Raw genomic sequence first — 19,179 nt, 5'->3', positions numbered from 1 at the left:
TGAGCAAAGAGCCTGAAGAGAGGGTGTGTATATTATCTTTTAAGGTGGGACAGGACTTCCCTGAATATTTTGGTGTTTACATTGTAGAATATGAATCCTTGTTTAACTTTTTATTTATATTCAATCCTGTGGTATTTAACTCCTCACTTGCTCTCTGGCCATTTGCTGCACATGTGGGATTTCTTTATATCTAAGTTGTTCCTATAGTTTTAAGCGAGGAAGTTATTCTTCACTTTCTTTTTTAAAAAGCTCTTAGCACTGGCACAGTGCCTTTTAGTATGATAAGAAGTGATCCCTTCATAGACTGTTGGTAAAGCACTTTGAAATCGTTTTGCTGCTCTTTATTGCAGTCTGGACATGCACAACAACCCCCAATGAAAGAAAAGCACAGTTGGAGCTGGGCTCGTCTTCCAGAGAAGTTGGACTCCTTTTTATATGCTTTCTACTGAGGTACCACAGACATTATTTTTATCAGGAATTGCATCCTGAACTGGGCAAAACCTTTTGTTTGAAGTGCTTTTTGGCAAAAAATGCAGATTCAGCAACACAAAAACATACAGTGAATTCACATTGGATTTGCTGAATTGTTTCATTCAATTGGAAAACAAAACAAAAAACCAAAAACCTTAAATGTTTTGTTTCAACATTTTGGAGATGAAACATTTCAGTTTTTTGGTTTGACAGAACTTTTCAAAGTGTCATTTGTTTTAAATAAAATTAATCAACGTATTTTTAAAAATGCTTGAAATCAAACGGAAATATTTCATTTTGGCTAGGACTCCAGACAATTTTTTTTCAACTGTTCAATTTGCAGAAAATTTAAAAAACAAACACCCCACCCCCATTTTTTGGTTAGACCTGAAACTCCCCCTCCACCTCCCCGAATTACAGAACAGAAAAATCCATTATTCACACATCGCTAATATTGCAAACATTTCTGGCCAGATTGTAATTTGGGGTTAAATTTTTAGGCAGTGGCAAGGATTTGACCATGCAACTTCCACTGATGTCATTAGGATCTGCACAGTTTAGAGGTCAGGCACCATACTAACAATTTACCTCATTGTTAATAATATGTAACACATATTCAACAAGACTGTTTTTATGCAGAGTTGTATTTGAATAGTTTTTGAATGCTAAATTGCACAATCTCCTTTGTATTACTGGAGAAATTATACTGCCAGAGACATTTTACTTCCCTGCAAAGCCACAGCAACAGCTCAGTAAACTCATGACAGGAGATAGTCAGGCCCATTATTTCCAGTTACACAGCATATCACTTCAAATACAAAACAGTTAGATGTTCTTTATTTGGGGCCTGATCAATCCCCATTGCTGTCAATGGGACTTGGACTGTGCCCATAGCCACTGACTTTTGTTTTTGCTAGTGGATGCTCCTCTCCTCCCCCACCCACCGTGTGAGCAGCAGGCTCAATGGGAAGAGGTTGAGTGGGAGCGGGGCCTTGGGGCAGAGCATGGGCGGAGTGGGGGTGCAGGACCATGGTCCAGGTGCCAGGGCCCACAAAAGATTAATCTGGGCCTGCGGGTGCTGAGCACCCCTTTTTTTTTTGGTAGGTGCTTGAGCCCTGAAGCACACAGATAATACCCACAAGTGACCTGGGCTCCATGCTGCAGAAAAAAGCAAACTCCCCTCACCTCAAAGTCACCACCAATCTGACCTGGGGAAAATTTTCTTCCTGGCCCCCATATACAGCGATCAGTTAGACCCTGAGCATGTGAGCAATTTAATACAAATTAATCTGCATCTAACCAAAAACAGGTTCCCATTGCAGCTTTGTGGTGTATCTCAAATATAACTATAAATACATACAAGGAAACAAAAAAGCAAATCTTTTAAATGGTCTCATTTGAGAGGTCATAAAAGGGAACCAAAAGGAGAACTTGGCTACTAAAAAGCTTTTTTTTTTTTTTTTTAAAAGAGATTACAGAACAATAGCTTTCCTCTTCAAATTAGCTGTCAGATACCCTTGCAACACATATATAATTATAGAAGCACAATGCTGTCGTTACTTTAATGTTTATTTGTTTGCAAGGAGTAGCCACAGTAGCTGGCCATATCTGTTCTGATTTTTCACAGGAGACAGAGTCAGTTTACTTTGAGTGGGAATATTTATCCCTTTTACATAATTTCTAAGATACTAATTTTAATGGCTTACCCCTGACTGGTCGAGGCCTAAAGTACATCATTCTACAGGATTGGTAGACAAGTGAGGGCCAAAATTGTACAAAAGATAACAGGCTGCCTTGTATACACTACCCTCCCACCTATGAGTCAGCCCCAACCCCAAAATCCAGAAGGGTGGGGTCTAGGATCAAAGGGTGGGGTCTAGGATCTGGTTACAAGTTTGGTGCTTTGGTCATTGGTACAAATTAAAAGTGTAACAAGACATTTAAGGGGAAGAGGAAAGTATTTTGCATGCTACCAATACACACTGCTAGGCACCCAGGAAACATCTGTTCTCTCTCGTGATTCATACTATTCACTCCCTCACCCTCGTATTCTGCCCTGACACCAAGTGGTGGGACCTACTGCCACCTGAAAAGGGTGAGGAACCCTGGTGGGCCAGTCTGTACTCCACTCTGGTCCCAATACCTATTGGAGATATAAGCTGGTGGCTCCTTCATGGAGCCATAAGCATTGGTGCGTACCCGGCACGGTTCACAAACTCCACCAACCCCTCTTCTTTCTGCAATGAGAGGGAGACCCTGGCGCGTATCTAGGTGGAGTGTGTCAGATTGCAGCCCCTCTGGCAGCTCCACCAGAACCTCTTTCTGAGGTTCTGGCTGCACTTTTCCCTGCACCTCCTGATCTATGCACACCCCATCCACAGCCCCACAAAATCATGGGACCTCCTTGTCCACTTCCTCCTGGTGCGGGACAGGACAACCATCCATCATACCAGGAGGAGCAAGCTGGATGGGGGCGGTGGGTGAACTGCAAGTGTCAGGCCTGCTTATGTTCCCTTGTACAGTCACGCCTCTGGGCTGTGTCCACTGACTCTCTAGATGCCTTTGAGGAGCAGTGGATGCTGTCGGGGGCTCTCTGCTTGATGTCCCCTTCTGGTTCTTGCCCTGTCAGTCCCATCTCCATTTTCTCATTTGTTGTCCTCCCTAATTGCATATGGCCCAGCTTCACTGGGCCCCTCCTCACAGCTAAGGGGGAGGACCTTTATATATGGGAGAGCTTAGGCTTGCCATCTCCCAGACCTACAGTAGGTTTGCACTGCTAAGTGTGCAAAGGTAGCCAAGTTGGGTGGCCTGGAGACAAGAGAGAAAGAGTCAGGGGAATCCAAGTAGAAGGTAAGTAGTATATTCTGAGAAGCCATTGAGCCAGGAAGTGCTGAGGAACATTGCAGCTCAGTGTCTGAGAGAAAGGGGAAGGAGAAAGGAAGAGGAAGTTGGAGTCTTTGTTCCTGCCTCTTTGCCAGCCACTGCTTCCTGTCCTGAGGGAGTCTGGAGGAAGGTGGAGACTCTGCTTCCTGTTCAAAGGGGCCATTTGTGTGTGGGAGGAAGATAAGATGGAGATACCTTTCTGCTGCCTGCTGTATCCTGTTCTTGAGGGAATGTGAGGTGGGATGGAATCAGAACTGCTCAGCTGTGTCATGTGCCTTCTATTCCTAACAACCAACAGAGATTCTCCTTTAAATCAGGATATTATGATAAATAGCTTCCCAATAGGGGATTGTGATGTGGTGTGCTCCCCACACTGACCCTACAAGAGCTGAATAGGGTCAGGTGGGCTCAATCAGCTAATTATGCTGCAAACAGGGCAGCTTTAGGCTGGAGGCAGCTAATTACACAGGAACAGGCAGGGCCTATCAAGCCAGGTAGCTGGTTACAGACTTGGCTGTTGGGAAAGGCTGTAGGAAGGTAGCTAGTTGTCACTCACTCATTCTGTGAAGAGGCTTCTTGGAGCTGATACACCCAGTGAGTGAAGGGGAGCCAAAATGGTTGGAAGTAGTTTAGGAAAGGAGCAGTGAGGGCAGACAGAGAAAGCCCAAGGCTGCTGAGCTGAGGGTCCCTGGACTGGTACCTAGAAAAGAGAGTGGACCTGGGTTTTCCTACAAGCCGCCAAGGGTGTGGTATGGAACTGAGGCAGTGAGTGGGAAGACTGCCTATGATTGCTGATGGACTGGACCTTGAAAGGGGAATGCTGAGTGACCTAGACAGAGGGCTAAGTCATGAAGGAGACACTGAGGGTCCTGGAGTGAAAGGAGCTGTAGACCAGAGTCAGAGTGAGGGCGTGCAAACCATGGACAGGGGCGTCAACCTTGAGAGCTAATGCCCAGAGGAGGAGGCCCTAGCCCAGAGGTGAATGGTGCACCCTGTGACAGGAATACTGTAGTATGATTGTGTGTTGGAATTTTGGGACCTCCACTTTCAGGAAGTGCATGATAAGGTAGAGCAGTGTATGTGGAGGAAGGAATAAAGACTGAATTTTGCACTGACTTGGCTGCCTCTCTCTGTTTATGCTCAGACACTGAACACAAGAGGGAGTGGCCCATGGATAGTTCTGAATGAAGCAGGTAATCTGTCAATTTTATACTGGAACACTAAAATCTGTTTTATATACTTCTTTCTCTTAGACCAGATATATATGCAGCCTTAATCTTCCTTTTTATTTTGCAGCTTCTGGAGCTCCAGGGCCTCTTAAATCATCTGTCACTGTAAGCCAGCATGGAGCCCTTTTCGTGTCCTGCTTTCCCTTGCAGTTTTTTGAGGAGTGGCTTCTTGTCTTCCCTGACCCCATCAAAGCACTGCTGAGTGGTGAGGATGCACCAATATTTTCTTCACTACTGTAGTGCAGGCTCCATTGAACCAGTAGGGGAAAGAAGGAGCTAGGCTGCTTTGGATTCATGTTTGATCAGATATGTCTCATGTTGTGTTTAAGCATATATGAGCTGAGAGGCATTTAAGCTGCATAACTGCTCCTCAGACTTCCTTTTTTTAAAAATACTCTTCAACTACTTTTGTGGCAGCATATTATCTCTAAGCTTTTATATGAATTGTAGGGGCACCACCTAATGGTAAATATTAAATGGTACAACTCCAAATTGTGCTTACTTACGTCCTAACACACACTGCTGCAAACTAACCTTCGGGATCATCCCATCACAAATGAACACTCAACTCTGGTGGACGCTTTGCTTGTGAACATTAATATTTGTACAGGGCACAGGTGAGCAAGGCACTTTGCATACAAATATAAAATTACAGGGCCTTCCACTAGAAGTTTCCCTGGCAAAGACATTTCTGATCAAGTCCCAGCCTCTCCAGATAAACATGGACTTGAACTGTTAAAATGGATGATCTCTGGTGGCACGGTCACCCAGCAGAAAAGATCAATTCATTTTTATGGGGTAAAATATTCTTCCACTTAATGCCAGAGAAAAGCAGGTAGTTGAGTCAATGAGGGGAGAGTGAAAAATGTGAGTATTTCCAATCATGCCTACCAGCAGGGGTGGCTTCAGTTCGGTGATTCATTTTGTTATTGCCTGGGCTACTGTGGCCAAATGTAAACATTAGCAGAATATATTTGTATTTATTTTGGCACTTATATGGCCCTTGCCGTAGTTGTATCAAAAGCCTCGTAATCATTTAATGGATCTTATCCACAAAGTATCCCTGTAGTATTATCCCCATTTTACAAGTGGGGAACTGAGGCACAGGGTGGATTATTGACTTGATTTGTGGAAGGTGACATGAAGTCTGCGGCTGGGCCAGGATGTGAGCTCAGATTTCTTGAGGCCAAGTCCAGGATTCTATCCACTAAACCATTTTTCTTCCCCTGAAAAATTTGGGTTCTGCAAAGCTTTTGATCCTTATTAAATGCTTATTTATATCCTATGAACTTGTCGGCCCAATCAGGAGATTTCCCTTCTCAGTGACTGTCACCTTTGCCCTTCCCACAACAATGCTGGGACATCAGGGATGGACACCACCAACAGTCTGAATTTGATTGCCGAAACAGCCGTGTGTGTGTGTCTAGGGGTGGGCTTCATGTGTCACACCCATGAGGTTTAAGGGGTGGTGTAGTGGAGCGGTCACCCCACTCCAGTTAGAAAGGGGTTAAAAGCAGCCAAGGGAGGCTGCTTGGGTAGTCAGCCACAGGTGTGGCTGACCCAATTAGGGCACAGCTGGTCCTGATGAAAGCGCAGGCTGAGAGAGTGAGAAATACTCTTGCTCCAGCTGAGGATCTGAGAGGACCAGGCTTCCTGGGAGAGTAAGCAGGTACCTGAGGCAAGGCAGGGCTGGACTGGACTGGACTGGGGAAGGGCAGACAGAGCTGAGGACCTTTGACCTTGTGGGTCCTCAAGCTGAGGCCTTGCTAAAGGCCAGGAGAGGTACTAGAGCTGCAGGGAGGCAGCTGGGACTAGAAAGGCAGCAGGTCCAACCCCCTTGCTGGTGATGACTGGCCATTACACACAGCAGTTTGCCCCTGAGAGAAGGGGCTAGATGACAACTGGCAATAGCCACTGAGGCAAGGTGGGTATAGGAGGTTGGGGTTCCCTTGGGAGGGGAGACCCAGAGTGTGGGGGCACTGCTGTTGGGCAGCACCCAAAGATAAGGGGCACCAGGGTCCAGGAGGGACGTGGGGCCTGAAGTGCTACAAGTGGTGGAGATCAGGAGAAAGCAGCAACTGGTAGGGAGACACCAGCCAGCAGGAGGTCTCCGAGGCTGGAATCAAGCTAATTCCCGGATGATCAGCAGGAGGTGCCGCGCTGGTGAGTCAGTGAACTGCTACAGGTGGGAACATTCTCAAAAGGTGCTCAAGGCCTGCGTTAAACATTCCCTAACACACCACATCATGCCTCAGAGTGGCATATAATAACTCTTCTAAGAACAGACATAATGCTTCACAATATCTTATTATAGAGACTCTTTGTTTCTGGGCTGCTCTGGTCAGTGATCATCCTCATTATCTTTTGCCGTCAGTTGGAGTCCGTGGTGGCTCAGCCTCTCTGTCTGATCTTGAAGACACCCACATTTATTTCCCCACAGAAAATGCAATTGTTCACAGTTGACGGGAACATTTAAATGTCAAAGCTTACATCTCTATCTGGTTTCAGAGTAGCAGCCATGTTAGTCTGTATCCATAAAAAGAAAGAGTAGTTGTGGCACCTTAGAGACTATCAAATTTACTAGAGCATAAGCTTTTGTGAGCTACAGCTCACTTCATCGGATGCATACAGTTGAAAATATAGTAGGGAGGTGTTATATACACAGAGAACATGAAACAATGGGTGTTACCATACAGACTGTAAGGTGAGCTATTACCAGCAGGAGAGCAGGGGTGGGGGAGGGAACCTTTTTGTAGTGATGATCAAGGTGGGCCATTTCCAGCAGTTTACAAGAACAGTAGGAGGGGAAATAGTTTTACTTTGTGTAATGACCCATCCACTCCCAGTCTCTGTCTGAGAGGTTGGAGCAAATGCGGTTGTATCGTACTGCTTGGCTGTAGACAATGGATTGTCAAGAATTATAACATTCAAAAACCAGTCGGAGAACACTTCGATCTCTTTGGTCACTCGATTACAGACCTAAAAGTGGCAATTCCTCAACAAAAAACTTCAAAAACAGACTCAGAGACTGCTGAATAGGAATTAATTTGCAAAATGGATACAATTAACTTAGGCTTGAATAAAGACTGGGAGTGGATGGGTCATTACACAAAGTAAAACTATTTCCCCTCCTACTGTTCTTGTAAACTGCTGGAAATGGCCCACCTTGATCATCACTACAAAAAGGTTCCCTCCCCCACCCCCGCTCTCCTGCTGGTAATAGCTCACCTTACCTGATCACTCTCCTTACAGCCTGAATGGTAACACCCATTGTTTCATGTTCTCTGTGTAAATAAAATCTCCCTACTATATTTTCAACTGTATGCATCCAATGAAGTGAGCTGTAGCTCACGAAAGCTTATGCTCTAATAAATTTGTTAGTCTCTAAGGTGCCACAAGTACTCCTTTTTCTTTTTGTGGATACAGACTAATAAATTTATTTGAGCATAAGCTTTTGTGAGCTACAGCTCACTTCATCGGATGCATTTGGTTGTCTTTGCATATCAGAGGTTTGGATCAGATATTACTTTCTCAGTAACCTCCTCCTCACATCCTAAGAGCCTGCTCCAAAGCCCATTTAAGTCAGTGGATAGACTGACTCTACTGGGCCCTAAAAGCAACACACACGTACACGTACAGGAGTGTCTGTTGCAGATGATAACACCTGCTGCAGAAAGGTTCAGAACTTCCTTTATACAAAAAGAGCATTTTCTTCTCATCCATTAACAAGTCTTTGTAATGCTGCAGTCTGTCAGAGCTGGTTTCGCACACATCTGATTTTTGCAGCAAAAGTAACTAAATCATTGTTTAAATTATCACAGGAGGGCAAAGAATAAACAGAGTTCGAATGGGATTTTAGATCAGTGTTGTGTGTTTTTTGTTTAATAGCTATCAATAAATGGATGCAGCAAAAGACAAGTGAACAGAATAATATATCAGCAGAAGGTGGATTGCATGCACAGTATTTGCTTTCTAATCCCATGGAAAAAACACGCACTTTTGTTTGTATAGGTGATATCTGCCATTTTGCTGGATGTTTTGTTCTGCAGGGCAATGTCCAATTCCAAGTAGATATTTTTTCTTCCCATAGGAGAATTCATTTTATTCTATTTCATTTTTTTTTTGCATTTTGTTTACTATGTAAAGTAAATTTTGCTTATAAATGGGAAATGTGAACTTCTCTGTAATGTATTACATATACTACCATGTACCAGATTATGGACGGTGGCGTGCATAGGCACATGACAAAGAACCTACAGTGGAATAATGGGATGGAAGTTGGTCAGTTCTGTTCTGTCCTTCCTGGGGAAAAAACATCTTCTGCAGGTTCTGTGTAGCAGGAGCTGGAAAAGGATTGAGACATACGGGCTTTAGAGAGTAATCTAGGAGTCAGCAAATGGCTTACATATTTGTGTAGACCCTGCACTACTTAACTGACAATGGGCTCTAGGCATAGCCATTCCTATAAACTATTCCTAATTGTAGGGCTACTCTTCCACAACAAGGACGACATCAGTGGTGCTTTAGCTGTGTGTGTGTGTGTGTGTGTGTACATACTATTTGGGGTTCTATTATGCCTTTACTTGATGGCAGCCAGAATTTTGCTCCTTATTTGGAAATTTAACGTACTTTCTTTTGAATTACATCTAGATTTTTAGTTGACGTTTATTGGCAAATTGTAATTGACATATTAAACACAAAAGCAAACCCTTTCTTTCTACAGCTAGCTGTGGTTTTTCTGTGCGGGAGAGAGGCAGTAGAATAGGATGAACCTTTACATGGGAGCGTGCAACACTTGTGCTCACTAGAGCTGTGCTTCATTTGGGCTCTATTATGGAAGAGTAATTTTGTTGGCAGGGAGAGCCAGGCATACAGCCAGTAACTGGGGCTGCTGACCAAAGTGTCCCGTAATGGATGGTGCAGCTGCTGAAGACTGTAACGATGCCCATAGGTTGTAGCTGTGGAGCGGCTACCGCAGCTACTCGGCAGCCGTGATGGTGATGGTGATGGAAGGGTGGTGGTGGAGCAGATGGAATCCCAACTCCAGAGTCCTGAGAACTTCTCTGTGCGCAGTCTATTGGCTCAGAATTCACTCCACAGGAAGTCATGTAAACTTTTTCCAAACATCTTTCCAATAATAGTTCAAACTACATTATCCATTGACATAAATACATACAGATATTTAGGGCCAGGGTTTCAGAAGAGCTCAGCACATGCGAATGGGGCAGATTTTCAAAAGACTTCAGCTCCCCGTTAAGCACCAAGACAAAGGTCTGATTTTCAAAAGTGCTGAGTAATTAATATGCTGAGCTCCCTTGAAAAAACTAGCCTTGAATGAATAACTGATATTTATTGATTTTTTTTTTTTAAAATAAAAATAGTAGCTTCCTCCTTAGCAGTATTGGCTCTCATCAATGACATTGCCTATCTTTAAAGTGGGGAGGGGGGGGGCAACATTTTCTGTCTAAACTGTTTTTTTTACAGAAAATTGAGTTTTTGATCGAACAAAAAGCCGACTTTTTGTCAAATGAACACATGAAAACCCAAACAATTTTGATGCTTGGCTGAAAAATGTTGGTTTGTAAATGCCAGCATGGTGCCTCTTGGGATTTGTTGTTTGGATGCCTCATGTCCCCATCTGCCTCTCTTGACTGGGTTCTCCAGCCAGACCTCGGCTCTTCTTATGCAGGTAGAGTTCAGAGATCTGATGTGTGCAACTTGGTCTCCAGAGAGTTGAGTATGAGTTTTTGTATATTACAGATCCGCCACTACTGATACATTCGAGAAATGGTAGACAACAGTCTTGTCTTTTCAATCAAAGACACAGTGGCACAGTAATGTCTGGGAGAAGCAAGGTGAGAACAAGTATTAATGTATCATCCCCTTTATTTTCAGCATGATTACATTTTTTTTTTCTTACTGCTAACAGAAGAGAAGGCCTACCTGGTATGAAACCAGAAAATGCACAGTTCTTCTCCCCCAAGACCCATGCTTTCACAATAGGAACAAATTATACACACACACACGTGCTTAGACTTCAAGTGCCCTACGCATGTTCATTCCCGTAAATGGCATTTCCACAAAATGGCTGGCTACTGATTTTCTTTGAAATGGCTGAGTGACCATGGGCCTGTGCTTGCACACACGCAGTGCTATTAAATGTTACAGAATGCATAGGGTATTTGAAATTATTTTATTAAAAGATGTATACAGGTATATTACAAAGGCCTAAAATAGATCGAATTTAGACTTATTCACTTAAAGACATTAATAGATGGCATAAGTTTACACAAGGTTATCTTATATGGAGAGAGAAAAGCAAGAAAGCAAACACTTTAGGAACAGTTGTACCTTACACTTGGATACTAGGCAAACGTGTGCTTTAAATTGACTTCAAAGGTGGTCAGTGATATTAAATTAATCCATGACTTTTAATTGAAGGGAGACAGCATGGCTAGGATAGGGGGTTGGGGGCCAGGAGACCTGGGTTCTTATTTGCAGCTCTGCCTCTGACTTACTGGCTTCAGTTAAGTTATTGCAGATTTACACTGCTGTAACTGAGAGCAGGGTTTGGCTCTACGGGTTAAGTCATATCCCTGAGCTTGTGACCATGGAGAGATTCTTGGCAGTGCACCCATGCTGGTCTGCTGCACAATGTGGGGCAGGATTCTGTGGGGCTAAGCAGCGGGAAACAGCAACACAAGTATCCATTGCTACATGGATCTACCTTTTTTCCTGGCCCTCCCCATAGAAACTACCACTGCCCAGCCCTAAGGCTTTCTGCTCCAATGGGAATTTGCCCTTGTTGTGCATTTGAGAAGAGTCAATTAAGAGGCAACAGCTAGAATTTAAGCTACAAACAGTCACTTGAGTGAAAAGACAAAATAGCACTATTTTAAAATCAGGGTGCTGCAGTGGTGTTATAAACCAGTTTGTGTCACTGTACTAACACTTCCCCTTTTGTCCTGGGAGCAGAAACAAGTCCTGGTGCCCCTTCAGCGATATTAAAGGGGGGCTAGATGCTTTGTGGATAAGCGCTTCAGAACTCTCCACAACAGAACGTTTTAGGAGAAATTCAAATATCCTACCTGCTCCAGAGGGGCAACTCAAAGATTTTGCACATTTCAAAATAGGGTGACCAGAGAGCAACTGTGAAAAATCGGGACGTGGGGTGGAGGGTAATAGGCACCTATATAAGACAAAGCCCCAAATATCGGGACTGTCCTTATAAAATCAGGACATCTGGTCACCCTATTTCAAAACGTCCTTGACTTTTAAGACGGCATAAGTGGCTCTATATTTTTGACAAGGAGAAAGTTCTAGGGGATTGGACCACTTAGTTTCCCAATTCCTCCCAGTGACTTCAGCACTCTTAAGAGTTCTGGATAGATATGGGAACTTTCAGCCTGACCTGACCCCCCTCTTCACCAATTGGCTGGATCTGAAGGAACAAAAGGGTGATCTGTGGAACCAACAGTATCTTTGAGATCACCCCTCTACTTCCTTCAAAGCTGTGGAGCAGCAGCAATGAAATGCTAAATTCTCATTGCCTATAGTACAGAAGATGGCACCCTGATTCCCTTTTGAACTCACCGTGGTAGGTGGAAATATTTACAGGGAGGGGAGATCGTTCTCCTTTAGAGAAGGAAACCGAGAGAGAGTTTAATAAGCTCCATATAGGAAATGACTTTTTAATTGGTTTGAAAGCCTGCAACATTCCCATGCTGCTCTTAGTAAAGTACATAAATACTGTGTATACGCCAGTTACTCGTAATGGAAATAATAGCAACCAACCCTAAACCTCCGCCTTATCATTTCCCCATAACAGGCTGTTACTTGGGTGGTTAGTTTGTTTTCCTTACAGAGACTCTATCCCAGAGCATAGTTTCATTTTCTACTTAGGCTCAAATGCCTTTTATATCCTGCTTGGTTCTAACTGAATCCATCTGTTTGTGTGACTAAGTGGTACACTTGCATTTCCATGTAGTATGGTAACAGCTGATAGCAGGATGCCTCAACAGAGAATATCCCCATTCCTATGCGGCTTCTACCAAGATAGTTCTTGGTCCTATTGGAGCCTCCTGATGTTTAAGTGTTGATCTAGTCTAGCCACCCCTTCAGCTCATAATAATTACCCATAGATTAAGCGATATTCTAACAAATGGAAAACAGGCTTTCAGGGTGGGATCCACAAAACTGAGGCACCCAACTCCCATTTTTGGGTGCCACTGTGATCCACAAAACTCCTGCTTGGCTGCCGCATAACCCAATCAGCTCCCAAACTCTCTCAGTGCCCAAGTTTTTGCAATAAAATTTCCCTAGGTGCTTATGTTTCAGTTCCTGAGCATGCACACTGCTTCCTCACTCTGGGTGCCTGGGCACCTGTCTAAGCCCCAGTGTGATCCACGAGCCAGGGGAAAGGCTGCTAAGTCGTGTGCAGGGCCCAATCCAGTAGGAGTGCTCAGAGGCTGCCTAACTTAATGCAGTAGCAACCATCCCTCTTAGAACCTTTATCCCAATGGTTAGGGTACTCACCCAGAGTACAGAAGACCCCCAGTTCAAATCCCCCAGACCTGATGAGGAGAAGGGATTTGAACAGGGATCTGCCACCTCCCGTGTGAGTGCCCTCACCACTGGGCTATAGAGACATTCTAACTGTTTTGGGGGCCAATTAATATTTAATTATTCAATTACTTAATTAAAGTGGAACAGCTTCAATAGGAGAGATTGAGGAGTACCCACATCAGAACATCCCATAGCTTAGTGGGTAGAGCAGTCTCCTAAGAGATGGATGGCACCTATTCAAATTCCTTCTCCTCATCAGGAAGGTGGGAACTTGAAGCAGGAGTCTCTCACATTTTAGGTGAGTTCTAATCACTGGGCTAAGGGTTATAAGGGATGTCCTCCTCTTCCTTGCTCCCCACCCCCAGCTGTGGAGTTAGACAGCCTCTGAGCATGTCTACTGGATCAGGCCCTGCGTGTGCCTATTTCCCCCTAGTTTGTGGACCACTAGCAGAGACAGGTGCCTCCCTGCAGCCCAGACTTACATTCCTATCTCTTTGAGAGGGGTGGGGCTTAGCACACATACCTCATCACCATCTCCCATTGGCTAGTTTAAGCAGAGAGCTGCCTAGTATCCTGACTTGTGTGGATCACACTTCAAGGTGCTTAGTTCTCTCCATTCACTGTATAGCGAGCCTAGGTACTTAACTCAGGCTTCGTGGATTGCAGTGTTGTTCCTGTGATTGTATAGGCACCTAAACGTTAGGTGTTGCAACTTTCCTGGATCACAAAGCCTAAGAACCTTTTGTGGATCTGGGCCTTAAGAGGATAAAAATGGGAAGACAGCTTACATGCAAAGGAAACGCAAATTAATAAAAACAAAACATTCTGGATAACATACATATATACATTTTTAACGATGACAAATTAGTTTTTATAAATTGGTAAGTTACAGATTAAAGTTACAAGAAAAATTTAGATATTGCCCTTTTTAAGAAAAATAGGATTTATTTTTCAGTTTGACACATTGTATATGTGTTTATTGCCAATGTGCAACAGCTTCTCTTTTAAAAGTCCACATCAATGGAAAGTTTAATACAATTTCCTTTCCGTGTTATAATATAACTCGCAAGGAAAGTCCTCTGGTCTGACTCCTAGGCAGCTATCCCAGACTTAACGATATAGTATTTATTATCTATATTTTCTTTTGGCTCTGTTTTCTTTTTGCAGTTCAGAATGCAAAAAATTTTCAGCAATTAAAAAATCACAGCTGTTTCAAGAAACCATTAGTTAAACAAAATCAATAACCAAATCCAGTATGTTCGGAGCAATACAGGAAAAAAAAGAATGGCTAGGTTAAGGAAGTATTATCATTTCAGAAATGCTAGCTTAGTCCTTTGCCATTTTGAGAGCTGTTGACATTTGCTTTCCATTTCCAGTAAAGACACAGAAGTTAACATTTGTATTAGGATGTCTTGATTTGCTGTGCTTTCATCTTCATGTACCTCTAGAAAAGAACAGGACATTGATAGTTAGTGCCTGTAATGTTGCATTACTTCTCTTTTAAAAAAAAAAAAAAGGCACTGTAGTAAACAAACTCAAAACAGAAGTTAAATGGATCTTTAACTTTTATGCAACTTACAAGTGTAAATTTTCAATATGATGAGCTGGGGTTTAGCAGTATGAGGCTCATTAATAGTGGTGATGGTTGTATGACTAACACGCTGTGCACTATGCTGAAGATTTACCCTGAGGAGTCAAAGTAGTTGTGGCTCAGTGAAATTGGTACAGTACTTTCCAGAATGGTATTGTAGTATCTGCTGATACTGATAAGTTGACACTGATATTGTTCTCACAAATTCAGGAACTGGCATTGCTTATACCTTTAGAATGTCTGTGGATCAACTGTGGCATTAATTTAGAAGAGTAAAAGTTGTAATGGTATTGCTATCAGACATTCCTGTGTGCTACAAAGGGTAACGCTAATGCAGCCAGGCTTCTTTGTGATTGTCTTGGTGATGAAAGTGTAGTTTTGGTGCAATATTAAAATATCCCTTGATTGTAAGAGTCAGAAAAGTTCTTCCAGACATACAAATGTGCAGTTTATATGCTACGTGCATATCATCATTATAATCCACAGAGATCCTGAGCACCCATGGGGTAACTAGCATCTCAGCAAGGGGCACTGGCTGCCAGCTCAAGGAAAGAGGGCTATGGGTAGAAAAAGTACTCTTGGAGAGGGAGAACTTCTAGAGACATTTTTACTGCATCCCCCCTGCATGATCATTTTCACAGAGACTCTCACACAATTACAATTTTTCAAGGCAACTTTCTACTCTTGTAAACTTGATAAGCAGTTCTCACTGTGGTAGGATGCCAATGGTGCGGTGTAAATTATGAGGTTAGCTGTTTGCATTGTGTTTTCACAGAGAGAGGGACTGACTGAGGTACTGAACATGGGTAACAGAACAGTCAACCATTCCTGAGTCTCAGAGGTTTTGTTTCAAAAAGGTATGTGCAGTGGTAAGGCCTGCCTGGGCTATGCAAAAATTATGCCACCTCAGTTAATATAACACATAATCATGGTGATTCTCTGGTGAGGTCTCTCTTTTAGATGCTGCAAATGTTTCAGCATGTTCATTCATTATCAGTAATAATGTACTCTACCAACTGTTAATGACTAGTAGGGACATGCTGAGTCAGTGCAGGCTCTCACAAGCCTAGCGTTGAAATGATTGGGAAATGTACAGATATCCACTGCTCTTTGGCAGTCAGCGCAGCAGAAATTTGTGGCATAATAATGCCTGGTGTGTGTGTGTGTGTGTGAGAGAGAGAGAGAGAGTGAGTGTATATGAGAAACCGAGTTGGAATGAATGTGTGTTTTTTCTTCATTTCAGGTGAAGATTCTATGGAAGTCATAACAGCTTTCTCCACTTAGACGAGATACGAGGTGTGAACCTTCACCAGTTGAAAGCTTTGTTAACTTTAGCCTGTTACTGCCAGTTTCCCAGTTTTGTGTGTGGCAGAATGATGTGACAGTTTGTCATAGATATTCAGATTCACTCTAAGCAATACCGAGGGTGCATGAGCAGTTTGGATGAAAGGTTGGGTTTTATTAGACAATTCTTTTTATGGACCCATTCAGGTCCTCCACTAGCCACTGATGTCAGATTGTGTTCTGTGGTTGTTTACCCAAGGGGGGTGGGTGAGAGCAACTTCCTCAAAATGGTTCTCATGTTTTTATTTTGATTCTTTTTGGGGTTCTGCAATGTATGTGATGTGCAATGCCTAATATCTTGAGGAAATGGCCACTTTTATCTGGAATTTTCCAGACTATTGTTAACTTAAAGATTGCATCTTTTCAACTTGATTGGCCCAGATGGTTGGAGTCCCAGTCGTTCTTCACACCTGGCTTTGCTTGAAGACCTCAAAGGGAGGTTTGTAAGGTGAAGCGAATGAAGGTCAAGACAGAAGGTGGTCAGTGTTCAAGCATGAAAAGAGAGAGAGCCGAGAGAGTGCAACATTCACGCTTTATTCCTTTCTCCATATGTACTGTCCTCTCTCATCAAGCAGTTTCTTCAAGTCAAAGCCTTGTAGGGTATGTTTACGCTTGGAGCTGGGGGTGTGATTCCTGGCTTGAGGAGAAAATACTTGTGCAAGGTCTCATGCACTAAAAATAGAATGTAGCCATGGCAGCGCAAGCTGCAGGACAGGCTAATCACCTCGCGTGCCCATCTGAGATCCTTGATACGTACTTGAGTGGCTAGGCCATCCTGCTGGTCACCCTGCCATGGCTACATTCTATTTTTAGTGCACTGGCTTGATGACAGCTAGCACTGGTATGTCTCCTTGAGCTGGGAATCGCATGCCCAGCTCCATGCGTAGATGTACTCCAAGTTCCTAGACATTACCCTGTACATAAGCGTACAATCATACCATAATGCCCTCATCGGGAAGCTATCTCTATCAAAACAGAAGGCCTTATGTTTTTTTGGACCAGCAAAGACACTTGAAGAAGCTAACCCTCCTGCTTTCCCAGGCTGGTCACCTATAGAAGGAAGAGGTGAAGACTATTGCTATGGGCTACACCAGCCTGAAGTCTCACCATTTGTGAAACCTTGCTTGCATAAGAATGGCCATACTGGGTCAGAGCAATGGTCCACCTAGTGCAGTATCCTGTCTTCTGACAATGGCCAATATCAGATGCTTCAGACGGAATGAACAGAACAGGGCAATTTCTAGTGATTCATCCCGTTGTCCAGTCCCAGTTTCTGGCAGTGCATAACAGTGCTGATCCATCTATTACCTTGCCTGGTCCTGCAATGGCAAAAGCTCTGATGACAACGTGAGTCCGAAGACTGAGAGCTAATGAATCGGAGCCCTTTTAAAAAAAGTGTTTTACCTGTTTCTTTTGCTTAAGAAGCTGGGAGAAATCCTAGACTTTTAGGGTTTTAGGATGTGGGTGTGCGAATGCATGTGCGAGCACCTGTAACGCCCTAAGGGAAGATGCTAGAAAGAAATATTCCCCAGGTTAAAATCACACTAATCGCTGTCTCTTGAATGCTACTTATAAAAGAGTTCTGTGCTGGAATCCTGAGAAATTGTAAAACTCTTATATGCAAATTATTGGGCAAGAGTATTAAATTTTTGCTTATCAGACAGTTTTGTCATAAGAATGGTCATACTGGGTCAGACCAAAGCTCCATCTAGCCCAGTATCCTGTCTTCCAACAGTGGCCAATGCCAGGTGCCCCAGAGGAAATGAACAGAACAGGTGATCCATCCCCTGTCACCCATTCCCAGCTTCTGACAAACAGAGGCTAGGGACACCATCCCTGCCCATCCTGGCTAATAGCCATTGATGGACCTATCCTCCATGAACTTACTTTATTCAAAAAGGAATAAAGTTTCACTGAGATTTCTGCTGGGCATGGCGAGACGAACAGCTTTAGTCACCACTGTATTATTTATTATCAATTTGTATTGTCATAGTGCCAAGGAGCCCCAGTCATGGATCAGGATCCCTTTGTGCTAGGTGCTGTACAGACACAAAACAAAGACAGTCCCTGCCCCAAAGAACTCACAGACTAAGTATAAAACCAGAGACTACAGACTGATACAGATGGACCTACAGGAGAGTACAAGGAAACAATGAGACTATATTGGTCAGCATGATAGGCAGTGGTCTCAGCACACCAGCAGCCTAACCACTGTTAAGTTTTTGTATGCCTCATGGCAGAGGAGAGTTTGAAGGGGACGTTGAAAGAAGCTAATGATGTAGCTTGCAGATGCAAGTGTGAGGGGCACCATGGGTGAAAGCATGAAGGTGCCTGTTTGAATATTTAACAAATGGGAGATGGAGGCTGGGATCATGAGCTGATGTGAGGTAGGAGCTGACCTTCACTACTGCATGAGAGATGGGGATAGGCCATGAAGGGCCTTGGAAATGAAGACAAGTAGCTTACGTTTGATGCGATAAAGAAGATGCCAGTGGAGGGATGAAAAAAGCAGGGTAGCACGATCAAAGCAACAGGCTAGGAAAATTATCTTAAAATCCAAGGAGAAGGCTTTGATTGGCTTTGAGATTGTAAATCAGACATAACCAGGTATTTGGGTCTCAGAATTATGTTATTTAACCATGAAAACCTAATTATACTGCTAGGATTAAAAGTTCTTTAGTTGGGATATGCACAAATGGGCCACCACCTTCTCAGATTCCTGTTTAGGATTTGAAAGGATTAATTATGTGCTGTATCAATTGCAAGAGCTAACTAATTTGATTTTTATATTAATTCATTGCCTTTGCCATTGATTGATTGCAGTTTGATAATTGTATTAATTAGTCCTTAGTTTGGTAAAGTTTGTAGTAGTTGAGTCCTAGTGATATGTTTTCTTGACTTTTTTTTTTGCTTGTTTATTAATTTTAATACATTTATATAAAGAATATCGAATCATTTTTCTTTCAAGAAGCACCTTGGGCCAGAACCATTCAGAATCTGAGACTTTGTCTACACTACACGTTACTTCGATATAACTCAGTTGCTCAGGGTTGTGAATCATCTCTCCTGTCTGCTTAGAGGCTCTCCACAACAAAC

General features: G+C 43.2%; 2 protein-coding genes across 3 annotated transcripts in view; one reads left to right on the top strand and one right to left on the bottom strand.

The window, feature by feature from the left end:
* The first annotated feature begins 355 nt into the window (after positions 1–355).
* On the top strand, positions 356–16,159 carry LOC140907620 (uncharacterized). The gene is made up of 6 exons (XM_078851781.1): positions 356–450; positions 4,499–4,547; positions 4,651–4,788; positions 10,344–10,438; positions 15,515–15,596; positions 15,983–16,159. The coding sequence occupies exons 1-5, from the start codon at positions 436–438 to the stop codon at positions 15,569–15,571; spliced, it is 354 nt and encodes a 117-aa protein (XP_078707907.1). The 5' UTR covers positions 356–435; the 3' UTR covers positions 15,572–15,596; positions 15,983–16,159.
* Positions 14,505–19,179, bottom strand: part of HEPACAM2 (HEPACAM family member 2) — a 30,802-nt gene continuing 26,127 nt past the window's right edge. For both annotated transcript variants that reach the window (XM_073333951.1, XM_073333953.1), the window contains one exon: positions 14,505–14,592. In XM_073333951.1, the coding sequence (XP_073190052.1) occupies positions 14,583–14,592 (10 nt within the window). In that variant the 3' untranslated portion in view covers positions 14,505–14,582. The remainder of the gene's footprint in view (positions 14,593–19,179) is intronic.

This window comes from Lepidochelys kempii, chromosome 2 (assembly GCF_965140285.1).
Source record: "Lepidochelys kempii isolate rLepKem1 chromosome 2, rLepKem1.hap1, whole genome shotgun sequence".
In the NCBI taxonomy this organism is placed as follows: Eukaryota; Metazoa; Chordata; order Testudines; family Cheloniidae; genus Lepidochelys; species Lepidochelys kempii.
Note: the sequence above shows the minus strand (reverse complement) of the source record. Positions and strands in the feature narration are given on the sequence as shown.